This window comes from Pundamilia nyererei, unplaced genomic scaffold, assembly GCF_000239375.1.
Source record: "Pundamilia nyererei isolate P.nyererei 1_Seehausen unplaced genomic scaffold, PunNye1.0 scaffold00031, whole genome shotgun sequence".
NCBI lineage: Eukaryota > Metazoa > Chordata > Actinopteri > Cichliformes > Cichlidae > Pundamilia > Pundamilia nyererei.
Window position 1 is genome coordinate 2,012,336 of NW_005187432.1, and position 11,418 is coordinate 2,023,753.

The following is an 11,418-nucleotide window of genomic DNA, read 5'->3' on the forward strand; positions in this document are numbered from 1 at the left end:
GAGCAGCTGATCAGCTGACCTGAGAGAGCGGGTGGGTGTATAAGGCTGTAGCAGCTCAGAGAGATAAGATGGGGCGAGGCCATGGAGAGCTTTAAAAGTAAATAAAAGAATTTTAAAATGAATCCTAAAAGAAATGGGCAGCCAGTGAAGTGAAGCTAAAACAGGGGAAATGTGCGCAAACTTTCGAGTGCCAGTTAAAAGACGAGCTGCGGCATTTTGCATTTTATAGATGACTAATGTATGATGCGCTGACCCCAATATAAAGTGCATTACAGTAATCCAGCCGAGTGCTAACAAAGGCGTGGATCACTGTCTCAAAGCGCTGCCGTGAAATAATTGGCTTTATTTTTGCCAGCTGCCTGAGGTGAAAGAAGCTAGATTTTACCACTGCCTTAATTTGATTATTAAACGTCAGATCACAGTCCACTTTGACCCCCAGGTTTGTGACAGTTGGCTTAACATACTGGGTCAGGGAATCTACATACACATTGGGGGTCTCGGTGGGGCTACCAAAAACCATCACCTCTGTCTTTTTATCATTGAATTTTAAAAAGTTAATAGACATCCAAGCCTTAATGTCATCGAGACACTGAAGTAATGGCTGTGTAAGGTATCTGCCTTTTTTCTTTAGAGGGACATAGATCTGACAGTCATCAGCACAAAAGTGGAAACCAATGCCGTGCTTTCTCAGTACAGAACCAAGCAGATATAAAGAGAAGAGGAGGGGGCCTAGAACTGAGCCCTGTGGGACACCACACAAGAGGGGAGCGGAGGACGACACATAGTCACCGAGACTGACACAAAAAGTTCGCCCCGTCAAGTAGGACCTGAACCACTCCAGTGCTGTGCCCCTAATGCCCACCAGTGCTCCAAATGAGAGAATAAAATGGCATAATCCACGGTATCAAACGCAGCTGTCAAATCTAAAAGCTGTCCCCAGCGTCAGTAGCTAAAAATATGTCATTAAAAACTTTTAAAAGGGCTGATTCAGTGCTATGAAAAAGTTTAAAACCAGATTGGAAAACCTCTAACACATTTTGCTTTTCCAGGAAGGCCATTATTTGGCTGTAAACTACCTTTTCAAGAATTTTGGAAAGAAAAGGTAGTTTGGAGATGGGCCTGTAATTTGCAAGAACCGTAGGATCAAGAGCAGGTTTTTTGATCAGGGGTTTGACTACTGCATGTTTAAAATCTTTAGTTAGAGCAAGATCAGGTGAACTTGAGCCATCCATAAGTTATGCTGCTATAGGCTCATGACGCTGGAAGACTTCCCATGATACACTGCACATTTCTTCTTCACTCCATATGGAGTTGGTTTATATGCTGCTATTATATTATCTAATTATTATGAATAATGTCATAAACGTTTTTTCTTCCCTCTGCTGTGGCGTGAGTTTTGTCCTGTTTGCTGTTTGTGGTCTCTGTGTGTTGTACCTTTGTTTTCCCCTCATTCCCATTCAGGACTTCTTCCTCCCTGATGTTCTTTGCTTATAAGGAATTGCTGGTTTTCCTTTCTCTAATACTGCATGCACTTGATCTCACAAAGAACCTAGAAGATGCAGATTGTTTTTCTTTATAGTCTCTGAAATAACTTGTCATTAAAGATAAGACTTATAGAATCAAGATCTTCTGTGCAGCCGTTAGCAACATCTTCTCACAGCAAGAAGGCTGAACCTTCCCAAGGCCGTTCTGTGTGGAGTCTGCATGATCTCGCTGTGCTCAGCGACATGCACGTTAGAATAACTGGTGAGTCTAAAGCAGCCGTGGCTATCAATATAATCATGTAATCTTTTTACTGATTTTATTTATTTTTAACACTTATTTTTACAGACACTTTGTGTTTTGCATAATGTAACTGAAAATGCATTCTGCTTCGGTTTATCAGACTTTACATTTTCCGTTGTTTTGCCGTTGGTGTTAACATCCATCAGATCTCCAGTGAACCGCAGAGGGTTGGGGTTAAGTTGCATTTTAGCCAGAAGCCAAAAGAGACTATTTTCAAAAAGTAGACGATGCTGCCTGTTATTCCTCCATAGTTCTTCTCTTGTAATATTTCTATTTGGTCGTGCAGATGGAATTACTATACAAATGGGTTGATGTGAACCTAACCCTAACCAGAACCTGGTGGGCATTAAGAGGAAGATTTCTGGCTTTCCGTACAATTTCTTGCTTTTGTGTCTCTGTCAGAACAACTCAAATTAATTATAAGAAGTGAGATTTAAACACAAAGCCCACAACCTCATGTTTAGATGTCACTCTGGAATGTAAACAACTGACGTCAGTACAGCAGGCAGTATTCAAACACCACCAAACGAACAATACCAGCAGTTCATTAGTCTGTCAATATTTAACATGTAGCACAAACCTCCCTCTTTACAGCTCAGTACTGTCTGGAAACAGCTGGGCACAGCTGTAGCTTCCAGCAAACAATACTCAAGCAGTGTATTTGTTGCTGAATATTTTCATCTGTGGATTAATACACGCTTGCTGCATTACCAAGCTGCATGACGGAAATGTGAGACTGCCTCCAATAAAAACACTACCTTTAACACCGATATTAGTAAATCTCTTAGTTTTTAATGTGACTTGTTAATATATACTACGGTGAAAGCACCACATTACTGCTACAGCAACAAGACAAAGCAAAGACCCTCCAGCGATGGCTTCAGACCTGACTGCATGTGATGCATCCAGCCACTGCTTTGTCTTATTAAAACTGCCTCATGGAAATATTCAATCGCCTCCTTGCAGTTTATGTAATGTGCTGTGCGGTGTAGTAGTAGGAGAGACAGTTATTGACTTTTTTGGGTGCCACATTTAATGTTTCTCTTGCTTTAAAAACTTTTCAAGGAGGCAGGTATTTCTGTAACTAGGGCAACAAAGAATAGCACTGAAAATCATTCATACTGAGTCAGAGGTAAAACCTGTGCTTAATAGAGAAGTCCCTCAGGCAAAGGCCAAGTAAAACCAGATCAACCAGTCGCAGAGTAAAGGTTATGTAATGAAAACTGAAAAACAATAGCATACAGAATGTGCTTACTCATAATGGAAACCGATGTCATGATTTCCAACCAGTACAACCAGTTCCGTGTCAGTGGAGTGTCTGAACATCCTGTGGAAGCGACGCACGTCGTCCTCCCAGTGCTGCGGAGAGAACGACACGAACACAGCTGAAGTTTCAGGCCTCAAACAAGAAAAACTCCCCGAAGAAGCTCACAAGCGTTAATGGGATCTCTGAGGGTCGCCCAGCAGCCCTCACGGGCGGCTGAGATGAGTTGCTTTCATTCAGATTCAGTTTTGCTTCTGCGGGACTGAAACTGCACACAGAAACAGCCTTTAATTGCATCAGTGCTGTGGGTTTCATACGTTGTGTCTCTTATTTATAGAATTTATAGGATGTGGGAATTTGGAGCAGTTTTCATCTCTGATTTGGCCAAATTTTCAAACTAAATGTAACTATTTATTAATCAGTTAGGTGATTTAGGGGATTAATGAGTGTGTGGGAAAGTATTTGGATTAAAAAAGCAGAAGATTTGATTCTTTTTAGTAATTTTTAGTTAAACAATATTTGGTTGTCTGACTGTCGGATAAACAAAGCCGGCAGTTTTTCCGAACATTTACAGAAGAAAGAGTGAAGGAAGATGCCTCAAACAAATCGTAAATCAAGCACATAACACCAAATATCATCGTTTTCAAGTTCTTCTATTTCACGATAAGCTGGTTTTCTTCATTTTTTAACACCATATGTTCAATATCTTTTGGTTTTTGGTCAATTTCTGAGGCTTGAGACAAAATAAACACTTGGTAGATTTGCAGAATGAGCAAATAGGAGACTATTTCACTAACAGAGTGAGCTTTAAAGTCAGTTGTAAGGCGAATACGACACCCTCGCCTTGGTTTTCATTCAAAACAGTGAGACTGTCGACAGAAAAGAAACCAAACATATTTGAGCGCAGCTTCACATTTTTAGACGTTCTCGCTCTGCAAATTTAAGACTGGTGAATGATACTTGAGAACACGCTTCTTTTTGCTTACACTGAATAGCTTTTCTTTGTGGGACAATTTTTGAGGCTACAACCAAAACGATGAAGTATTTGATCAGTTAGGTTGCTCGCAGAATGAATGGTTATGGAACTGTTGGTCATTCATCAAGCAAACATCCAACACGGCTCCTGAATTTGGGGTCTGAAATGTGCCAATTTGTTTCTATATTACTCTTTATACTGATTTAATTTAAATAAGTAGGGTTTTGGACTGTTAGCAGAGCAAAATGGGGACAATTTTGCACCATTTATTACTCTTAGCATATTTTATTCTGTGTGCAAGCTCTAAATCCTTCAAGTGGAAGCCAGTCACGTCGTGAATCAACCACAAATGCTAAAATCATCATGCTTTTCTTTCTTTCATACCACTGTACGTTGAACACCTTTGCCCTTGTGGCCAGTTCTCTAACCACAATAACTAATTTCAAGATGTCCTCTTAAGCTGCAGGAGGAACTCCTCAGACACAAATGAGGCAAATGATTAGCCAGCTAAAGAAATAAATGACAGACTGATCTATTCACCTGCTGCAGATCAAGTCTCAGTACTCTCAGCGTGAATTCAAACACGCAGGCCCTTCCTGTTTTAACACAATACAAATTAAAAGAGTTGCCATTCAAAGAGTGAAAATGAGGAGGAATCAGCGAGTGGGTGGGTGGAGGGAAAAGTAGATTAGAGGAGATTTTACTGTCTGAGGCTTTGTGTTGTGTTCCTCTCGCTCCACTTGCTTCTATCTGTCTTGACAGATCCCATTTTATAACCCAGTAATAGATTTCTGAGCATTCCCAGAAGCTCCCCCCCAACACACCAGGATGGATGTACCATGGCGGGCTAAGAGGATAACTGGTGCAGCTGTTTTCCTCAAAAACCTGCAGCCTCTGGGGCCCGGATGGTAATAAGATTAGGATTATTATGACCAGAGAACACAGAGCTTCTGCTCTGCATCCACATACTCGAACATCATCATAATTATCATAATGGGGGGGGTGCAGAGCAATGCAAGAAGAAAAACAGGGAGCTCTACATTACCTTCTGCGAGCTCCACTTGCCTTCGTCGAAGATGTCCCCGAGAATAAAGACTATCTCGGGCCTGAGCAGCCACAGAGCGGTCTGGAAAGCCCTCTCCATCTGCCATTCCCTGCGCGTTTGGACACAAGTCAGCGTTATTGGATGTTGTTGTTTACAAATCACTCCTGCAGAGCCCCGGGCACAGACGGAAGGATGGAGGGCAAATATATATGAGAATACATGCAAATGAATTATTACCTCCTCAGCTTGTCAAACCAGTGTCCTCCGACGGCTCCGAGGAGGTGCGTGTCCGACAGCACCATAGCGCGGACCGCAGAGTCCACCGAGTGGCCGTCGATGCCCTCTCCGCCGCGAGCATGGCTGATCTTCGGCCAGGCGCACTTGAGGATGGTCGGAAAGTAGATGAGATACTCGCAGAAGAAGAAGGCGCCGCCGACCACCCCAATCAGCACCACCGCAACCACCCATTTGACGCTAAACCTCGGCATTTCTTTGTTATTCGGCGTTCGGGATGCCCTGAACTGGCGCACTGGCGGTGATGGAGCGGTCCATGAGGCATCTTCACCTCTTCCAGACCCCACGGTTTAGGTCTCCAGCCGCGTGATGCTCATGGCAAGCTCATCTGGATAAAAACAGGCTTCGCGTGGAGTCCGGTTGATTCCGAAAATAAGAGAAAGAAAAACAAAGTTTTAAAATGCGCCTTGATTTCAAGGGGAAAGCAGTGAGAGAGAGAGAGCAGCCGCCAACCGCTGTTTCTCAGTCGTAGGCTCTCATGCGTTAAGCTGGAAACAACACATCCGGTGTGCGTTTTCAAAATAAAACGGGTGACACGATATCTAGGGGACACAAAAACTCCATGCTTTCTGTAGTACAGTATATAGTATATATTTAGGCTTTCTTAAGGTTCAGAAAGTTTCTAAAACTTAAATTATTTTGGAACTAATTTAAATACCTCTGGATTCAGGCTCCACACTGGGTCAAGCCTTTATATATATGCCTGTAGTCCAAAGACTGTAGGCTAATTGGTGATAATAAACTGACCATAGGAGTACCATACTCTTGTAAAACATTAATGATAAACCAACTTTAACTTGTCTTTCAGCTAATGAATTTATCAGAGTATTATTTCATAAACCACCAGCTTGCCCTGTGCCATTGAAAACAAAAAGAAAGATGTCACATATGATCATAGAGTACCAGAGGTGGCAAAATAACATCAAGCTTGTAAAAACGTTCTTTACTTAAGTAAAGAAAACCAGTGTTAAAAAAAATACTCCACTAAAAGTTGAATTACTGAAGCAATTTCTTTACTCAAGTATAAATGAAAAAGTACAGACTCTTAAATGTACTCAATAAGAAAATAAAAAGTATCTCCATTAAGGACAATATTCATGCAAAGGTAACTAAACATTGATATTAATAACATAATATAATAGTACTGTATTAATAAAATAATAAAGCAATTTTAGTACACGAGAATACAAATGTTACTCCAATTTAAAGTCTAATTCTCACTTCGAATCTATTATGTAAGCCATAAGGAGTGAAAGAGAATTTTACAAACAGGAGGTGACTTTGCTTCTAAGCTTAAACAGAAAAATAAGGACTGTCAAGGGTTAAACTGAGATTCGACAGTTTTTTGTTTTGTTTTTTGGTTTTTTTTGGGCGGGGGGATTTACAAAATCCACAAAAAACAATGGGCTGGGAGGTCAGTTCCTGTATTATGATGAAGGAACCATTGTTCCTTCAGTTGTGGTGGTTTCAGTCATTATGCAAATGTACTGTTTATAAGATTGAGGAAACCTGCAGTCAGCTGAGACAGAAGAAGTCACTTGGATGAGTGATGAAACGTTACTCCCACTGAAAACGCTACGTCCAGATGAACAGAATCAACTTTTGGAGAATAGAAGTACGGATATTAACATTTCAACCACACACAGCATCCACAAAGGTAAATGCATTATTAATAACACAAGTTAGCATTCATGCATTAATAATAATGAAGTAGGTCAACATTTTTGATCATTTTCAGCCCTGCCATCCTTTGGTGACCTGTCCAAGGTGTGCCTGCCTTCAGTTCCTCCTCTCCTGTGGGGTCAACTAGTTTGGTTTCAGTAGAGACATCATTTGTAGTCATCTACTTTTACGATTGGGATTGAAACTTTAAATCTGATAGTCAGGAATTCTTTCCTTTTTTTTGTAGCTCCAGTCATGTTTTAGTTTTTTGTTTTTTAACTTGTCACTGCTTATTAGTTGTGTAAGAAAAATATCAAAATTTCACATGAAACCACCCAAAATTACAGGACATCAATGATTTTTATCAATATGTGAGGCTTAACTGAGGTTAACTGATCAAATGCATCAATCAGATTATTAATTAAAAGCGATTTTCTTATATGAAAACACTCTGGATTGAAGACTTTAGTTGGGGGTTTTCCATTTTGTTATAATTTATTATTAACTTCCATGAAAGTATTTTTGGTAAGATAAAGCAACATTTTGCATTTACACCAAGGCAAGCTGCCACAGCCAGCGATGGGAGCTGATACTGAGATGGAGTTAAAGTAGCCAAACTGCATAAAACTAATAAGGCGTTAATGAAAGTCTAGCAGTCAAATTGTTTGGCAAGGATGGCATCAGAGAAATGTATCAAATATCAAAAAATAATTCTACTCCTACGACACTGCAGCCTGCTTCTATTAATATTAACATGCACATTGTAACTATCCAGTGCGGCTGTTCTTTGTGAGTTTGTGCTGATTTTAAAGAAAATTTACACCGCTGGCTTGTCCTTTTATTTTGAAAATACTAGTAATTTCCTACAGTTTTCTTCCTCCTACCAACTGCGATCTTGACTAATGTGTATTCATGAGAGAGAGAGAGAGAGAGAGAGAGAGAGAGAGAGAGAGAGAGAGACATATGAACAAAAAGTAATTTAAAAAACAGAGACCTCCATCTGGAAACAATAAAACTATTGAGTTGATAAATTCTAATCTGATCAGTGATCAGTAAAGCTTGACAAACAGATAAATGGAAAGGAGCCAACTACTATGGGACAAATGAGATTAAGTGATTATGTGCAGAAATCTAATCAGCAGGAGACTGCTTATGTGTGCAGCTCCAGGTCAACCCTGAAACTCGAAGCAGCGAGGAGTTTATTTCACACAGGAAACAGCTCCAACAAAGCTGCTCCAGTTACGCCACCGAACTGCTGTTACCTGCTCAACTAGTTGGTTTGGAGGAGCCCTGTGCCACTGCTCACACATACAATGAAAAGGATTTACACCCTTCACTTCCCCCATCCCGTCTTGACCCTCCAGCATACATTCAGCGCAAGATCTGACTTGTGAGGGAGCAGTGAGGAAGTGGAGCAAAGGCAAACTGAGTAATGATAGTGTGACTCAAAGGAAGTCCTTCTCAGTTTTCAGACTTGTGATTGGTGTGTGATGGTGAATGAGTATTTTTGTCTCTAGACACCAACTGGGTGGGGACTCCAAACTCTGCTTCCCTACAGATGTGCAGCTTCTGGAGAGTGTCTCAAACCGCTCTCAAGTTGCACAGCTTTGTTTAAATTCTGAGGCTGGTAAATCAGTCTTGTGTCTTACTCATCTCAGTCTCAAGGAGAAAGTATTGAATTCACTCTTCTTGCTATTCACACAGCCAGGGCCATACCTACCACTGGCTGGTGTTTCAAATACCATGTGTAGCTGTGAAACAGAGTAAAAAGCCTTATTTTCAGAGTAAGAACAAAATCTGATACATTTCATATCATTTACCCCAATATTTAGTTGATCATAGAGCGAAAACAACAGAAAAGTCATGTGATGCTGAAAGAACAACCTGCCAAACTGTCTTTTCCATCAAGTGAATTTGTCAACAGGCTGGTAAAACGATGATAAAAAGAGAAAGCTAGTATGGGCAAATACCTCAGCAGTTTCAAAATTCATTTCTTTGATGTAAAAACTGCAAAGAATTTAAAGCTTTGCGTCCTCTCCAGCACCTCGGGCACTGCCGCATTAAAAATAGACACGATTATATAGTGGAAATGTCGGCACTGACTCAACACTCTAAAAAAATCCTCCAGTGAATAATTCCTCGCTTCAACCACAATTTTAAAACTCTACCATGAAGATGCAAACTTTTATATATTAAAAAACAACAAGCCAGAGACACCAACACCTGCTCATTTAACTCGGACGTCCACGTCATGATGTGGAAAACTGTCCTTTTTCTCAGAAACAAAAGCTGAAATCCTTTTATGACACATCTGGATGTGAAGCAAAGGGACTGTCCAGCTTTATATGAGCACATAATCCAAAAAGTCAGAATCTGTGAGAATTATAATGGAGTATTAGTTAACACGCTATGGGTATTAATGCTCAATGACATATGCTTCCATCTTAACAGTCTTTTTCTGAGAAAGTGCAATGCCAAATAACCTTATGCACACATTGCAAGAGCTGCCAAACACTCACAACAAATTATACAACTATAATATACTACATTATATGCCATCTTTGTATTATTACAGTTAAAAGTGCACATTCATAAATCCAAAAGGGTGGAGAGTCAAAGTTAATAAATCAGATTTATTAGAAAAATTAACGGTTTAAAGGAAAAAATGATTCACAGAATATTTCTATCTTAATATAAATGAACAGTAGTGTGTGTTTATTGTTGGGATTTTACTATCACTGTATAAATAAACTGCATATTTTTGATGATATTACTGTTTCTTCAGTTGCAATTTTTGAATTTTGTGTGGCCTTGCATTTAAGTGATATGTACAATAATAATCTTAGGAAGTATAATTAAACAATTAACTGGTTATATTTCCAGATTTTTACAGTCTGGTTGCAGCTTTGTGAAAGACGGGGCATTTTTACTTTCACCCTTTTTAAGAAGCAGTTACTGCCAGTTATGCGTGCCACAAATTTAACCTCTTATTTGTGCAAGAAAATAGTGAAGTGGATGCTCAGTACGTGCCGTGATAGTGTTGTAAGGGAACTGATTTCCTCGAGGTTGCGAAACCGCTCAAGAATTCTCTGAAAGTCTTCTGAGGACACGGCCTCAGTGTTCCTGTTGTTTGCATCAAATCTTGACTGGAATGAAAGTGGGAAGATGAAAAATTGGTATTTGGTTTGTCTGAAAGATGAGAAGATCAACTGTGTGGATTTTGTGGTTTATGAGGATTTTGTGGGTTTAGCAACCTTGAATGAGTGTAAATTCTACCTACTAACCTGCAGTTTTGGGCGGACACCGGCCTCTTCACTCAGCTTTAAAGCATCATCTAAAATTTAGGTCAGAATGTTTGTTTCTTGTTAATTGCTTAGAGTTGTTTATCCCTCTGAGAGGGGTGAATAACAAGGTAATACTCGATTCGATTAAATGATAATCATACAGGGCCAGTCATGGGTTTAGGCTTCATTTGAGCACTGTGGGCTTCGTTAAGCAGAACTTCCCTTGTTTTACATGTGAAAGTATAACAAGCTGCTATTCTCTCTGATATCAGGCTGCTGTTGCATATTTTATTTGAGGAAGCAACCTCAATAAATGCAGATGTTCTACCTGTTCACAACAATGATGTGTATTTATAAACCTACTACCTTAAAGGACATTTCAGCATGATTTCAGTTCACATTAAGAGTTTTTTTTTTAATGTTCTCATCGTGTTATGAATTTTAACTTTTAACTAAAAACAAGGAGGACAGGTAACATTATCATGAGATTATTTATCAAAATAGCAACCACACCTAAAAGTCAGAGAAAAACAGAGTCTCACAACTTAATTGGCTGTCAGACTTTTGGAGAAAATGCTTCAAAAATAATTGGACCTCCTCCTTCTTTTTCCCCTTCTGGCTCCTCCATGGTTATCAACCTACCAGCGTCAGCATAACATCAGAGGAGATGCCGTGCTTTGTGTGCGCAATGTGTGTGAGTACGTGTGTCTGTGTGATACGTGGGGAACTAAATTTACCACAAAAAAGAGGGTGTGGGAACATAAACAGGTTCTAGATATATCCTCTCCTGGGAGCCAGGATTATGTTGCCAGTTCACAACATCTCAAAGACAAAGTACCTACAATACAGTATTTGAGAGAGTATCGAAACGATTCCTCTCCCACAAGCAAGCATTTGGTGATAGTGGGGAGGAAGAACTCCCTTACAACAGGAAGAGCTCCCCAGTAGAATCGGGCTTAGGAAGAAAACTAGTTTGGAGATGAGATGAAAAAGAAGCGTTAGAAGAGGAGCACCCGCAATTACCAAACAGAAAAAAAAACTGCGTAAGAAAGAAGACAAAAAGTTAATCATATGTGCTTTACTATGATTACTATGATTCAGGAGGTTC

General features: G+C 39.9%; 1 protein-coding gene across 1 annotated transcript in view; it reads right to left on the reverse strand.

Moving 5' to 3' along the window:
* mppe1 (metallophosphoesterase 1) overlaps positions 1 to 5,857 on the reverse strand; it is a 22,942-nt gene extending 17,085 nt beyond the window's left edge. The window contains exons 1-3 of the mRNA XM_005729036.1: positions 5,308 to 5,857; positions 5,071 to 5,179; positions 3,041 to 3,144 (exon numbers count right to left, since the gene is read on the reverse strand). Of these exons, the coding sequence (XP_005729093.1) occupies positions 3,041 to 3,144; positions 5,071 to 5,179; positions 5,308 to 5,558 (464 nt within the window). The 5' untranslated portion in view covers positions 5,559 to 5,857. The remainder of the gene's footprint in view (positions 1 to 3,040; positions 3,145 to 5,070; positions 5,180 to 5,307) is intronic.
* Between the last annotated feature and the right edge of the window lie 5,561 nt (positions 5,858 to 11,418).